Source organism: Eurytemora carolleeae, unplaced genomic scaffold (genome assembly GCF_000591075.1).
Source record: "Eurytemora carolleeae unplaced genomic scaffold, Eaff_2.0 scaffold246, whole genome shotgun sequence".
Lineage (NCBI taxonomy): Eukaryota > Metazoa > Arthropoda > Copepoda > Calanoida > Temoridae > Eurytemora > Eurytemora carolleeae.
In genome coordinates this window covers 16,243-27,603 of record NW_019396137.1, presented here as the reverse complement: position 1 = coordinate 27,603, position 11,361 = coordinate 16,243, and the positions used below count along the sequence as shown (strand labels likewise).

At 32.0% G+C, this 11,361-nt stretch overlaps 2 protein-coding genes across 3 annotated transcripts; one reads left to right on the top strand and one right to left on the bottom strand.

Moving 5' to 3' along the window:
• Positions 1–1,953: 1,953 nt before the first annotated feature.
• Positions 1,954–7,151, bottom strand: LOC111696032 (actin, clone 403). Of its 2 annotated transcripts, XM_023465551.1 has the most exons (5): positions 7,049–7,151; positions 4,233–4,423; positions 3,686–3,837; positions 3,223–3,473; positions 2,033–2,570 (listed from the first exon to the last, which is right to left on the bottom strand). In XM_023465551.1, exons 2-5 carry the CDS (start codon positions 4,420–4,422, stop codon positions 2,033–2,035), a joined length of 1,131 nt encoding a protein of 376 aa, XP_023321319.1. In that variant the 5' UTR covers position 4,423; positions 7,049–7,151. The 2 variants fall into 2 exon arrangements, with proteins under 2 accessions (XP_023321320.1, XP_023321319.1); XM_023465552.1 differs by lacking the exon at positions 7,049–7,151 and having other exon boundaries at positions 1,954–2,570; positions 4,233–4,422.
• Positions 7,152–10,098: 2,947 nt separating this feature from the next.
• On the top strand, positions 10,099–11,139 carry LOC111696034 (keratinocyte proline-rich protein-like). The gene is made up of 3 exons (XM_023465554.1): positions 10,099–10,102; positions 10,594–10,988; positions 11,062–11,139. The coding sequence occupies exons 1-3, from the start codon at positions 10,099–10,101 to the stop codon at positions 11,137–11,139; spliced, it is 477 nt and encodes a 158-aa protein (XP_023321322.1).
• The last annotated feature ends 222 nt before the right edge of the window (positions 11,140–11,361 follow it).

The following is an 11,361-nucleotide window of genomic DNA, read 5'->3' as shown; positions in this document are numbered from 1 at the left end:
ACTTAGCTCTCCAATATTTGAAGTGAGGATAATCTAAAATTTCAATTTTACCATCAAGCTGCACTAAAATGTTCAGCATAATATATTTTAGAGATTTATTAGAGAAGAGAATAAATAAAGGTTGTAATGCAAGGAAAGTTAATTGCTTTCGCGTATACTCTGCGTATATATTGAAACCAGTTCTCTCTGGGCGGAATTTGTAAACAAGAATAGATGCATCAGTGTTCGTTCACTATCCGAGGAGGTTAAAGGCATTAAATTTTGATAATTTTTATAATTCACATAATAGTTTCCAATGACCAGAATATTTCATTGATATTTTTATGTGAAAGATGGATCCCATGTCAGGCTTCGACATCCGTCTTGTGTTTACATTCCCGCACAGAGACAGTACAGTGCAGTACAAAAGATGCGTACACTTCTAAAATAACTTTCCTTGCATTAAATCCTTGGAATAAATAAAGAAAGTCAGTTATAGTACATTTTTGTATTGTATCATTATTATGAAAGGTTGTCTTCCTACATAGTACAGGCATACAGGGTTTCCCACAAAGGATGATACTTTCACAACAAGGAAAAGGATTTAAAAATGTCGTCTCTATTCTTTGTTGTTAAACCTGTATATTCCAGGGTTACCAACAAAAGATTAAATTTATGATCTTCGTCTCTTTAACTTTACGATCTGAACGTCGAATTTTGTCATCTGTCTAAACCAAAGTATTTAATGGCATTTTACTAGATTTTAACAAGAAATAAATTGCAGGTAATTTCCGGGGGGAGGGGGGGGGGCACAAGCAATTTTTTTACGTCTTATTTTTTTCTAAAAACAATAAAATAAAGAAATTACAGGGTGTCCCACATCATATTAGACCGAGAACGGGTCTAAATTACGATTTTCGGGACTAATTAGAAAACTTCATTAGAATGAATCACTTTGAAAAATAACATAAGGCTTATATAAGAATTTTCTTGCGGAAAATGATAAGTTTTTCGAGTATTAAGGGTTTATTTTGGTGTTAAAGATTGGAAATAATCTAATATGATATGGGACGCTCTGTACTATAATTCTATAATATTTAAGCTTAAATTGTTGTAACAAAAAATTTATTTGATTGGTTGACATGTTTTTATTAGAATAAAACAAAATCACAAAATATTCAAAAAATCAATTTTGGCATTTTTTCCTCAATGCAAACTAAAATATTTAAAAACATATTTACTTAAGCTTCTTACTTCAAATATTGTTTCTATTCAATTTACAGTTAATTATATTTTTCAAGTGGCATCACAAAGAAGTATTTTTAATGGTAGGATTTAAAACTTTTATTTGATAGCACAGCAAAAACACTTTTGCTGCAATATATAAACATTAATTTTTTTGTATATAAATAAGAATATGATTAAAAAGACATTACCTAAAAACTTGGTTTTCTTTTGCTATTTCCACTCATAAATCATAATGCTAATTCTTTTTATGAGAAAAATAAGAACTAACAGTATCCGGTGCTTTAAATGATAACACTTAACATACGTCTTATTTTATTTTTACGTTTTTAACTTTGATTTCAACAAAAAAATTTAAAAAGAAATAAAATTTTTAAGCGTTTTAAACTTGAAAAATTAGCAGTGTTGATGCCTATTAAACATAAAAATATCGAAAAAATTAATTCTGGATCAAAGTTTTCTTTTATAGGCATATGTAATATCTCTCTCTCGCGAAACTGAAATAACTTTTTTTCTGCTGTTTTAGTGGACTTTTAATATTTTTCATTGCTTTATAGTTTTTGAAACATAAACTATTAAAATTCTTAAGGTTAATATTTATTTTCAATTTGCTCGCCAGAAATCAGAAATTTTCTATCATAAACCTGTCCTTACAGAAAAAAACTAAAGGTATATGTGCGCTGAGGTTTATGTCTTTAGAAATCTATTTCTACATTTGCTTTCAAAATATGACGAGTTAATGTGATTTATTCTAACTTTTAGAACGAGTTAGTCACATATTTACATAACACATTATCTTTTAACATATTTAGAAGCATTTTCTGTGAACAATTGCTGGTCCGCACTCATCATACTCCTGCTTGGAGATCCACATCTGCTGGAAGGTGGAGAGGGAGGCCAGGATTGATCCTCCGATCCAGACGGAGTACTTCCTCTCAGGTGGAGCAATGATTTTGATCTTGATGGTGCTAGGGGCCAGGGCAGTGATCTCCTTCTGCATCCTGTCAGCAATACCGGGGTACATGGTGGTACCACCGGACAGGACACTGTTAGCGTAGAGATCCTTACGAATATCAACATCACACTTCATGATGGAGTTGAAGGTAGTCTCATGGATACCACAGGCCTCCATACCCAGGAAGGAAGGTTGGAAGAGAGCTTCTGGACACCTGAACCTTTCGTTTCCTATAGTGATAACCTGACCGTCAGGTAGCTCATAGGACTTCTCTAGAGATGTCGAAGCTGCTGCTGTAGACATTTCCTGTTCAAAATCCAGCGCAACATAACACAGCTTTTCCTTGATATCCCGTACAATCTCCCTCTCAGCTGTGGTGGTAAAAGCATATCTAAAAATACACTTATTTAACTGTTAAATTGGATTTTTTTTAATTAACTTTATATACTGGGTTACACAAGGTTAAATTTAGTCCTCTGCCTTCAATATTATCTTTTTATGGCTTATTCAATATTTAATGATGAGACAAAGAAACAAGTTTAAAGTTGCAGGGTTTCATAAATACAAGGAAACAGACATTTAGATATAGAAATATATGTATTTATACTAGGCTTCGCGGGCCCATCTTCTACATTAATTGTAAACATTTCTCTTTGTATACATTGTAAAACTTTCAAAAATTTAATTTTATTAGAGGCAAGTTTAGAAAATTTGACCCTCATTAAACCATCCCTGGGGTCACGCGAGGACCTACAAAAAATCGGGCCCGATCGGTTTAGCAGTTTTGACGTTTATTGGATGAAAACAGAAAGACAAGAAAAGTATATATATTTATATATATAGATGTTAGCTAAAGCTGGCCAAACGTCTGGACCAAATTGGCTGACATTTTTTGAGGAAACCCAAAGGTACTCCGGGGTTAACAAAAGCTAAAATACGATTTTTTCTTTCAAATTTTGATATTTTTTTCTTCCAAAATTCAATTTTTTTTATTTCAAGGGCAACACCGGGCACTTTAGCTAGTAGTTTATAAAGTTGTTTACCCTCTCTCAGTGAGAATCTTCATAAGATAGTTGGTTAGCTCTCTACCAGCTAAATCCAGGCGAAGAATAGCATGAGGGAGAGCATAACCCTCATAGATTGGAACAGTGTGTGATACACCATCTCCAGAGTCCATAACAATACCAGTTGTACGTCCAGAAGCATATAGGGATAGAACTGCTTGAATAGCAACATACATTGCTGGCATGTTGAAGGTTTCAAACATTATTTGGCACATCTTCTCTCTATTGGCCTAGAAAATTATTAATGAAAACATTTTAAAATTTGGTAAAACAAAATCTTGAATCTCCGCTTTGCTTTTGATAATGTAATTTTTGCTATTGCGTCAAACGCGGCGTCCCGGAAAGGTTACGGGGCTGAGTGTTAGCTAAGGTAAGCTAGGACATTTTTCACATAGAAAAAAGTTATTTATCATAAACATTGTAGCGCCGTTATCAATTGTACCTTAGGATTGAGGGGAGCCTCGGTAAGTAGAACAGGTTGTTCCTCAGGAGCAACCCTGAGCTCGTTATAGAAAGTATGATGCCAGATCTTCTCCATATCATCCCAGTTAGTGATAATACCGTGCTCAACAGGGTACTTCAGGGTTAGAATACCTAAATACCAAGAATAAAGTGTATTTTTAGAAAGTGAAAATGTCTCTCTTTAAAGAAACTGACATTGTAATTGACCTACCATGCCTGAGTAGCAACTAACGCTGAACAGTGATAACCAATTATGTGAAAGAAATCTTCGTTTTTTATCTTAAAAACTTTAATTCTGAGAATTTCATGAATTATTTTAGTATTCACGATAGAGTAACGATTGAAAATAATATTTTTTTGTAGTTAAAAACATGGACAGCTCATTTATTCTTGAAAGTATAATGTTTTTAGGGATACCATTATACTTTGCATGTTTTAAAACTTAACTAAGCGGTGATTTTTTTCCTTGATAGTGGGCAAATATAGTTCCAACTTCCATCCCCCCCCCCTGGTAAAAGGCAACTAACCTCTTTTGCTCTGTGCTTCATCTCCGACATAAGCATCCTTCTGCCCCATACCAACCATAACCCCCTGGTGACGAGGTCTACCAACTATTGAAGGGAAAACAGCTCTAGGAGCATCATCTCCAGCAAATCCTGCTTTACACATTCCAGATCCATTATCAACTACCAGGGCAGCAACATCGTCGTCACACATTCTACAAATAGGAGTAGCATACAGTGGGAACCAGAAAACAGTGAAATGATTTCCTTTATTTTTGTGTAATAAAATGTTCTGTGGAAAAAGCAGAACATATTTGACCGTTTAAGCTTTATAGTATCTTGGACAAGGAATCTGTTTATATATTTATACTTTGCTTGTTTCTTTGTTTCTTTGTATTCAATAAACGTTAAAACAGGTAAAATTATTTGTGGCAACTCTCATCACCCAAGGCAAGGTTATGGATGGAAAAAATGTCAATATTTTCTATCTTTGAAAATGAGCAAATTCAAACGGAAAAATTTGCGAAATCAGATTTAAAAAGAAAAATGGCAGCTCTAAGAACAACGGTTAACAGATAAATGTGTGGATAGAAAAGGACCACGAAGACCCTGAACATTTGAAACTTCTCATTTTCATTAAACACTATATAGCAAGTATTTTCGCAAATTTTTAATTAAAAGTTTCAAAGACATATTTTAATCCCTACTTGAGTTGCAAAATTAGACACAGAAATTAAATACCCTCAAGACCCTCATAAAGTTCAAGGGTCAGGAGTAATAAAGATATTTAATGTTGACCAGAGACAATTAAAATTTTTAGTTTTGCAAAAGAGATGCATGCATTGAATTATTTACAGAGCGTTCAGCCTCATAAACCTAGATAATGAATATCTGGACTAAAAACTGTTGACACATTTAACTAGTCTACTACATCGTATTTTCATATTTTATGGACACTTTTGTGTTTCTTTGTTAAACTTAAAACATCTTTATTTTTTTTATGAATCCTTCCAAAAAAGTTTAGTATGAAGACTATTTCAAGATACATACAACACTTTCCAAAAAAATGGTATTTAAAAATAGGAGTTTTGGAGTTTTTTTTTTAATTGAAAAAAATTATTTTCATAATGAAATGCAATTTTTTATCGACAACTTAAAAAACTAAATCTAATTTTTTATCTTCTTGTCGTTTTTATTCGTTTCTTAACACTGAAGCCTAAACGATTTTCAATTCCTGCGTTAACGAAAGTTTGGTTATAAGCTATTTTTAGTTCAGGGTTATATATTCTTTTAGATTCAGAGACCAAATTTAATAAATTCAAACTAGTAGTTATTTCAAGTAGCCCTCCATCCAAAGAAGACAATTAAAGCTTAAGATTAAAAAGGTTTGTCTGATCAAGTAATGCCAAGTATGAATTAAATGTAATTTTTTTTCTATCTTTAAACTGTTTATTTTTATTTGTGGTTTCTCTGCAAAAGTGACTTTCGCATTTCATGCTTATCAGAAACACTGTAGAAACTCACAGATCAGATGAAGGTTTCAAGGGTACCGTTGTAAATCTTAAACGTCAAGCACCACAGATCACTATACTTATAATTTATTTATCAATGTTGAAGTTTTTCTTTTTACGCCTTATTCTTTTTTTAAATGAAAATCTTTCTTTTAACAAACAAAGAAATTGATTTGTTGCCACAAACTCTGATTTTCTAATTCCTATATCTTAGGCATTTCAAACTATGAATTCTTTTAGATCAAATAATCAAAGTTTGAAATATAAAAGATTTACACCGTCACGTAGCGAAGATATAATATAGGGATCAGAAAATTTGAGTTTGTGGCAAAGACCTAATTCCTTTCTGACAATTCCAATAAAGCTTATTATTCAGAGAAGCCTGTCTTTATTTCATATTTAAGTATTTAATCGTTAACCTTTTTACGGTCTATTTTTTCCTTTAAAATATCTAGATAATAGAAAAAGATTTTTCGCAAAGGAATTGAGTCTTGGTCACAAACTCTGAATTTATAATCCCTAATTCTTTGGAACCCAATGTCGAAAATCTTTGATATTTCAAACTTATATTATTTGATCTAACAGAATTCATAGTTTGAAATATCCAAGGTCTACGACATTGGAATCCAAAGATATAGGGTTTAGAAAAGCAGAGTTTGTGGCAAAGACTCAAATCCTTTATCGATATTTTAAAAAATATTGAACATCTTGAACATCATATTTGAGGTCCCAAAAAATGTGGGCCCGAGCGGTTCAGCCGTTTTTACGTTTTATAGATACAAACAGAAAACCAAATAAACAAATTATAGTATATATATAGGTCGTCAGGCAGACAAATTAAAGTTTTAAATTTAAGACTATATTTCATTAATTTTTAGAGTCCGTCAAAAGTGTTGATTCGAAATTCATCATAATTTGATTATGTTCAAGTTCAAACCTAATTTTAATATGTTTTTTTAATCAATTAGGAAGAGCTGAAAATTGTCAGAATTGACTACATTTTAAGACAGAAAAATGACGAAATCTAATTTATAGAGTGTTCTAGTCACAAGACCCCGTGTACAGATTTGTAATAAAGAATGATTACAATATCCTTTTTAGATAGAACAGCTGCTCTTCAAAAGTGATTTACTCTTCAGAAACTCTACGGAAAATTGTCAGAATTGGTCACTTTTTTCTAAGTTGGAAACATGACGATATTTTCCAGAATATTTATCAGTTAAAGGTTTAATGGGACCGTAGTAAAACAGATATTGCCATTTATTACTTGTTACTTGTTATCGTATCTTTTATATTCAAGTCATGAAGCCCAAAAAGTATAAAGTATACCTGACTGAGTAAGGTTCTAAACCTGACTGCTGGAGTTGACCGGAATCCTCAGCTTTTATATTATATGACCCGGGGAGAGAGGCCGGCAAATGGGGGTGGGGTGAGGGGGGAAGCTAAAGATTAAACAGATGAAGATTTCTCAGACTAAAGGGTCGTTGAGTGCGATGTCATAAAACAGAGATAAACTGAATACGTTTGTTTCTTTTTTATATCTTTTCTTAACTTATTTTTAGAGAAGGGGTTGTTTTTTCAAAAGTTTCAACAAATAACTAAGAAAAAGATGAATTTTTTTACAGACATTTTTTAACAAAGGTTCAAAATATAATCTAAATAGAAGAGAACCTTCAAGACACAAAAAAAATTCCAAAAATTCTTTAAGACAGCTTGCCAAAATAATATATATAATTTTATATAATGTAGTGTTATTGTCTAGATATATATAAAATTTATATATTTCTAGATATAAGAAGCTCTTTTGACAAACGTAAAATATTTTTAAAAAATTGTTTTTTTTATTTCACTGGTTTAAAAAAAAAATTTTTGGCATATTGAAGACAAAACTCAATCTTTGCATTATCACATTATTTTTAAAGTCTTTTCTTTTTGAGGTCACATAGTATAAGATGATAACAAGTTCATTGTCAGTTATCAAATTCAGTTGTAACTAACTTAATAAATATATGTTTTGTGATGTAAAGAAAAAATAATAACATTTTTTAAAAGATTTTATAAATGAAAATATATTTCTACTAAATTATTGTTAAATTCTAAAGCTGACAGTGTGTTTCAATCTCTGCGACAATTTAATGAACAAAAGATGTATTAAGATTATATTGCATTAAAATGGAATTAAAGGGAAACATAAGTTACAATTATTCTTAAAGAGGATTTAGGACTGGATATGGGACTCTTAGATTTGAAGATTTGGACTCTTGTCCCTCTTGAATCTGGTCGCTCTGCTGGACTCTGTGACTATTGGCTCCTGGACTGTTTAAAACCCATTTGTAAAAAAAAAGTCTGAAATTTAATAATTAATAATAAACATATTTTGTAAAATATATATATCCCTGTCAGTCCTCGATCCTGTAAAGAATCTGATAAACAAATTAAAGAAGGAAGCTTCTGTAAAAACCCTGAAATCTGATCCGTCCCCTGCAAATACTATATTCTTAAACCTCAACTTGCTTTTCTAATTAAATCTTCAAAATCAAACTTATTGTTTAAAATACAAGAGATCGTTCGCGAAATTCTAATTTATGTCGCATACAATTTTACACTGCAGGTAGGGTTTAAACCTTGAAATGAGAGGAAAGATAATATTTTTATTTCTAATAATAAAAATTGTAAAAACAATGTATTGTCCTGAATCCTTTTAAAAATTTAAACGTAGTTCTATTTCAGCACCAAAATTAATTTATTTTATTTTGTTATTGTTTTTTTTTTAAATGTAATTACGTTTTATTTAACCTTTTTTATTTAGCTATGTTATAAACTATAGGAAATTAAATTTATAACGGTCTCAGACATTTTAGACAACGACCCAATTGTAAAAAAAAATCTTTATAGACAAGAATGCCTTATAAAATAGACTCTAAAGAATCTCTTAAAAATCTAGAAATGGGAAACGACATCTCCTTATGTCACATTTGACATAGTTTTTAGGCATACATATCTGATGTTAAAAGATGATCCTAACGGAAACTGTTCTAAGCACCACAAAAAATCATTAAAAAATCTTTAATGTAATATAAAAATAATAACTTTGATCAATCAAGGAACTAATTTTATCAATTAGAGAGGTCGCTGAATTACCACAACCGATTCAAATCCAGATTCAGCAATTAAAAGTTAAAGATTAATGAGTATATGATCGTTTTAGGAATTTTGATGATCCAGCTGTGAGTCATGAAGAGCCGAGAGCTGCCAATCATAGCAGTGTTGATCGGGTTCTGTCGATCTGTAGGACTGAGTCCCAGTCACTATTTACTTTGACCAAATGTATTTAATTCAATAATAAAGGTCTTTGCTCATATGTATATATATTACATATATATATTTGCTATAGCTGGTCAAACGGCTGGACCAATCTGGCTGACATATTTTTAGGGAACCCATTGGGTATTAAAGTCTATAAAAAATTAGAATTTTTTATAATATTTAAACAAAAATATTAATATCCAAAGTGAGAACTCATTAAAATTTGACGGAGTCAAATAAAAAAAATCATTCTATAGTGCGGTAGAAATCCAGAAGTTGTCAATTCCTTAGTAATGCAATTTCCTGTTAACTTCAACAATAAAATATATGCATTTATTATTGGTTAGTTCACAGAAAACATCAAAAAAATACTTATAAAATTCTCAAATTAGATCATTTAAAGAATAAAAACAAGAACAATAGTTTTCTATGAAATCTGCTGGTAGACTCGTGAACCTATAGAAAAGGAAGACGACAGTTAGACTCAAGTTATGATTTTAGATACAGTTTCCAAAGTTCTGGCTTAGCTGCATATCTAAAATTATAACTTGAGTCCAACAATTAAATGAACATTGAACACAAAAAAACGGTGCATTTTCTTTCACTTAATTTAAGTTGATCTTAAGGCTTCTATAGTAAGACTGGTACTACATAAAGGACCTAATTGCTTCAAAACAACAAAAAATACACAGATTGCCCAAATATCATTTTCCATTTTAGTTTCATAAACGATATTTATCATAAACCATGGATTTTGGATAAATTAGATTTGATTTTTTCTTTACACTGTCTTTTTGATTATAAAACATGCTACAGTGAGAACCAGAAAACTCTGGAATAGGAAGTCGACTGTCAAGTTCTGACTTTAAATAGTTAATTGAACAAGGAACACAATAATTGCTAAATGTAAATAGACCAATTTCACTTAATAGGTGATCTGATCACCTACTAGTAAAGCTATTGCTTTGTAGCACTATAGCACCATCAATTATGCACTTTAGTATTGCATTAATGTCATCTTTCTATTCTACAGTTTTCTGGTTATCACTGTACGGAAAATTAAAACCAATCTAATGGGTATAACCCAATAACAATGAGACTCTGCAGACACGACTGTAAATAATTTCATAAGCATTCAGGGTTAACCACAAAAGATGAGAATTCAGAGACGACTATACGAATTAATTAGACTTTTTTCTTCCATTAATGGTTCCTTTTAACTGTAAACTTGTTTTATCCTTTACTGCTTGGTCTATTATACCATTATACCATTATATTCGATGTTGTAAGTTGTTAAAGGCAGAATACCCCTAGTTTGAATAAAAGAGATGGGACAATGTCGTCTTCCACGAGCTTAGATTTCTATAAGTTAATCTTGTATACGGTGGACAGGTCGATATACGATCCGTCGTAACACCTTATACCTCTAATCATTGTTAAATAAACATATCTTGTAACAGAATCCTATCCTGCTAGACAATCCTGTCCTGGTACAGAATCCTATCCTGCTAATCAATCCTGTCCTGTTACAGAATCCTATCCTGCTTAACAATCCTGCCCTATTACAGAATCCTGTCCTGTTACAGAATCCGGTCCTGTTACAGAATCCGGTCCTATTACAGAATCCTATCCTGCTAAAAAACCCTGTCCTGTTACAGAATTCGGTCCTATTACAGAATCCTATCCTGGTAAACAACCCTGTCCTGTTACAGAATTCTGTCCTATTACAAAATCCTATCCTGATAAACAACCCTGTTCTGTTACAGAATCCTATCCTGCTAAACAACCCTGTCCTGTTACAGAATTCGGTCCTATTACAGAATCCTATCCTGATAAACAATCCTGTCCTGTTACAGAATTCTATCCCGCTAAACAACCCTGTCCTTTCACAGAATCCGGTCCTGTTACAGAATCCTATCCTGGTAAAGAATCCTGTCCTGTTAAAGAATCCTATTCTGTTAAAGTATAATGCCCTGTTACAGAATCCTGTAATGGTAATGATTCTCATTCTGGTAATGATTCTTGTCCTGTTAAAGGATCCTGTCTGTCCTGTTACAGGATCCTGTCCTGTTACAGACTCTTGTCCTGTTACAGACTCTTGTCCTGTTAAATAATCCTATCCTGTTAAATAATCATGTCCTGTTAAAGAAACCTGTCCGGGTAAAGAATGCTGTCCTGTTACAGAATCCTGTCTTGTTGAGGATCCTGCCATTTACAGGATCCTGTCCTGTTGAGGATCTTGCCCTTAGCAGGATCCTATCCTGAAAGGGATGTGGGACTCGTTTGGCACACCCCTCCCCTCTATGAAGTAAGGATAGAAAGTACATATATAAAAA

What these genes read in the sequence shown, in the direction of transcription:
- LOC111696032 (XM_023465551.1), bottom strand. Translation starts at nt 4,422, where the DNA reads ATGTGTGACGACGATGTTGCTGCCCTGGTAGTTGATAATGGATCTGGA. An exon ending in AGGCTCCCCTCAATCCTAAG is followed by an intron (nt 3,474 to 3,685) that starts GTACAATTGATA and finishes ATAATTTTCTAG; the next exon opens with GCCAATAGAGAGAAGATGTG. An exon ending in AAGATTCTCACTGAGAGAGG is followed by an intron (nt 2,571 to 3,222) that starts GTAAACAACTTT and finishes GTGTATTTTTAG; the next exon opens with ATATGCTTTTACCACCACAG.
- LOC111696034 (XM_023465554.1), top strand. An exon ending in AAGAATCCTATTCTGTTAAA is followed by an intron (nt 10,989 to 11,061) that starts GTATAATGCCCT and finishes GTCCTGTTAAAG; the next exon opens with GATCCTGTCTGTCCTGTTAC.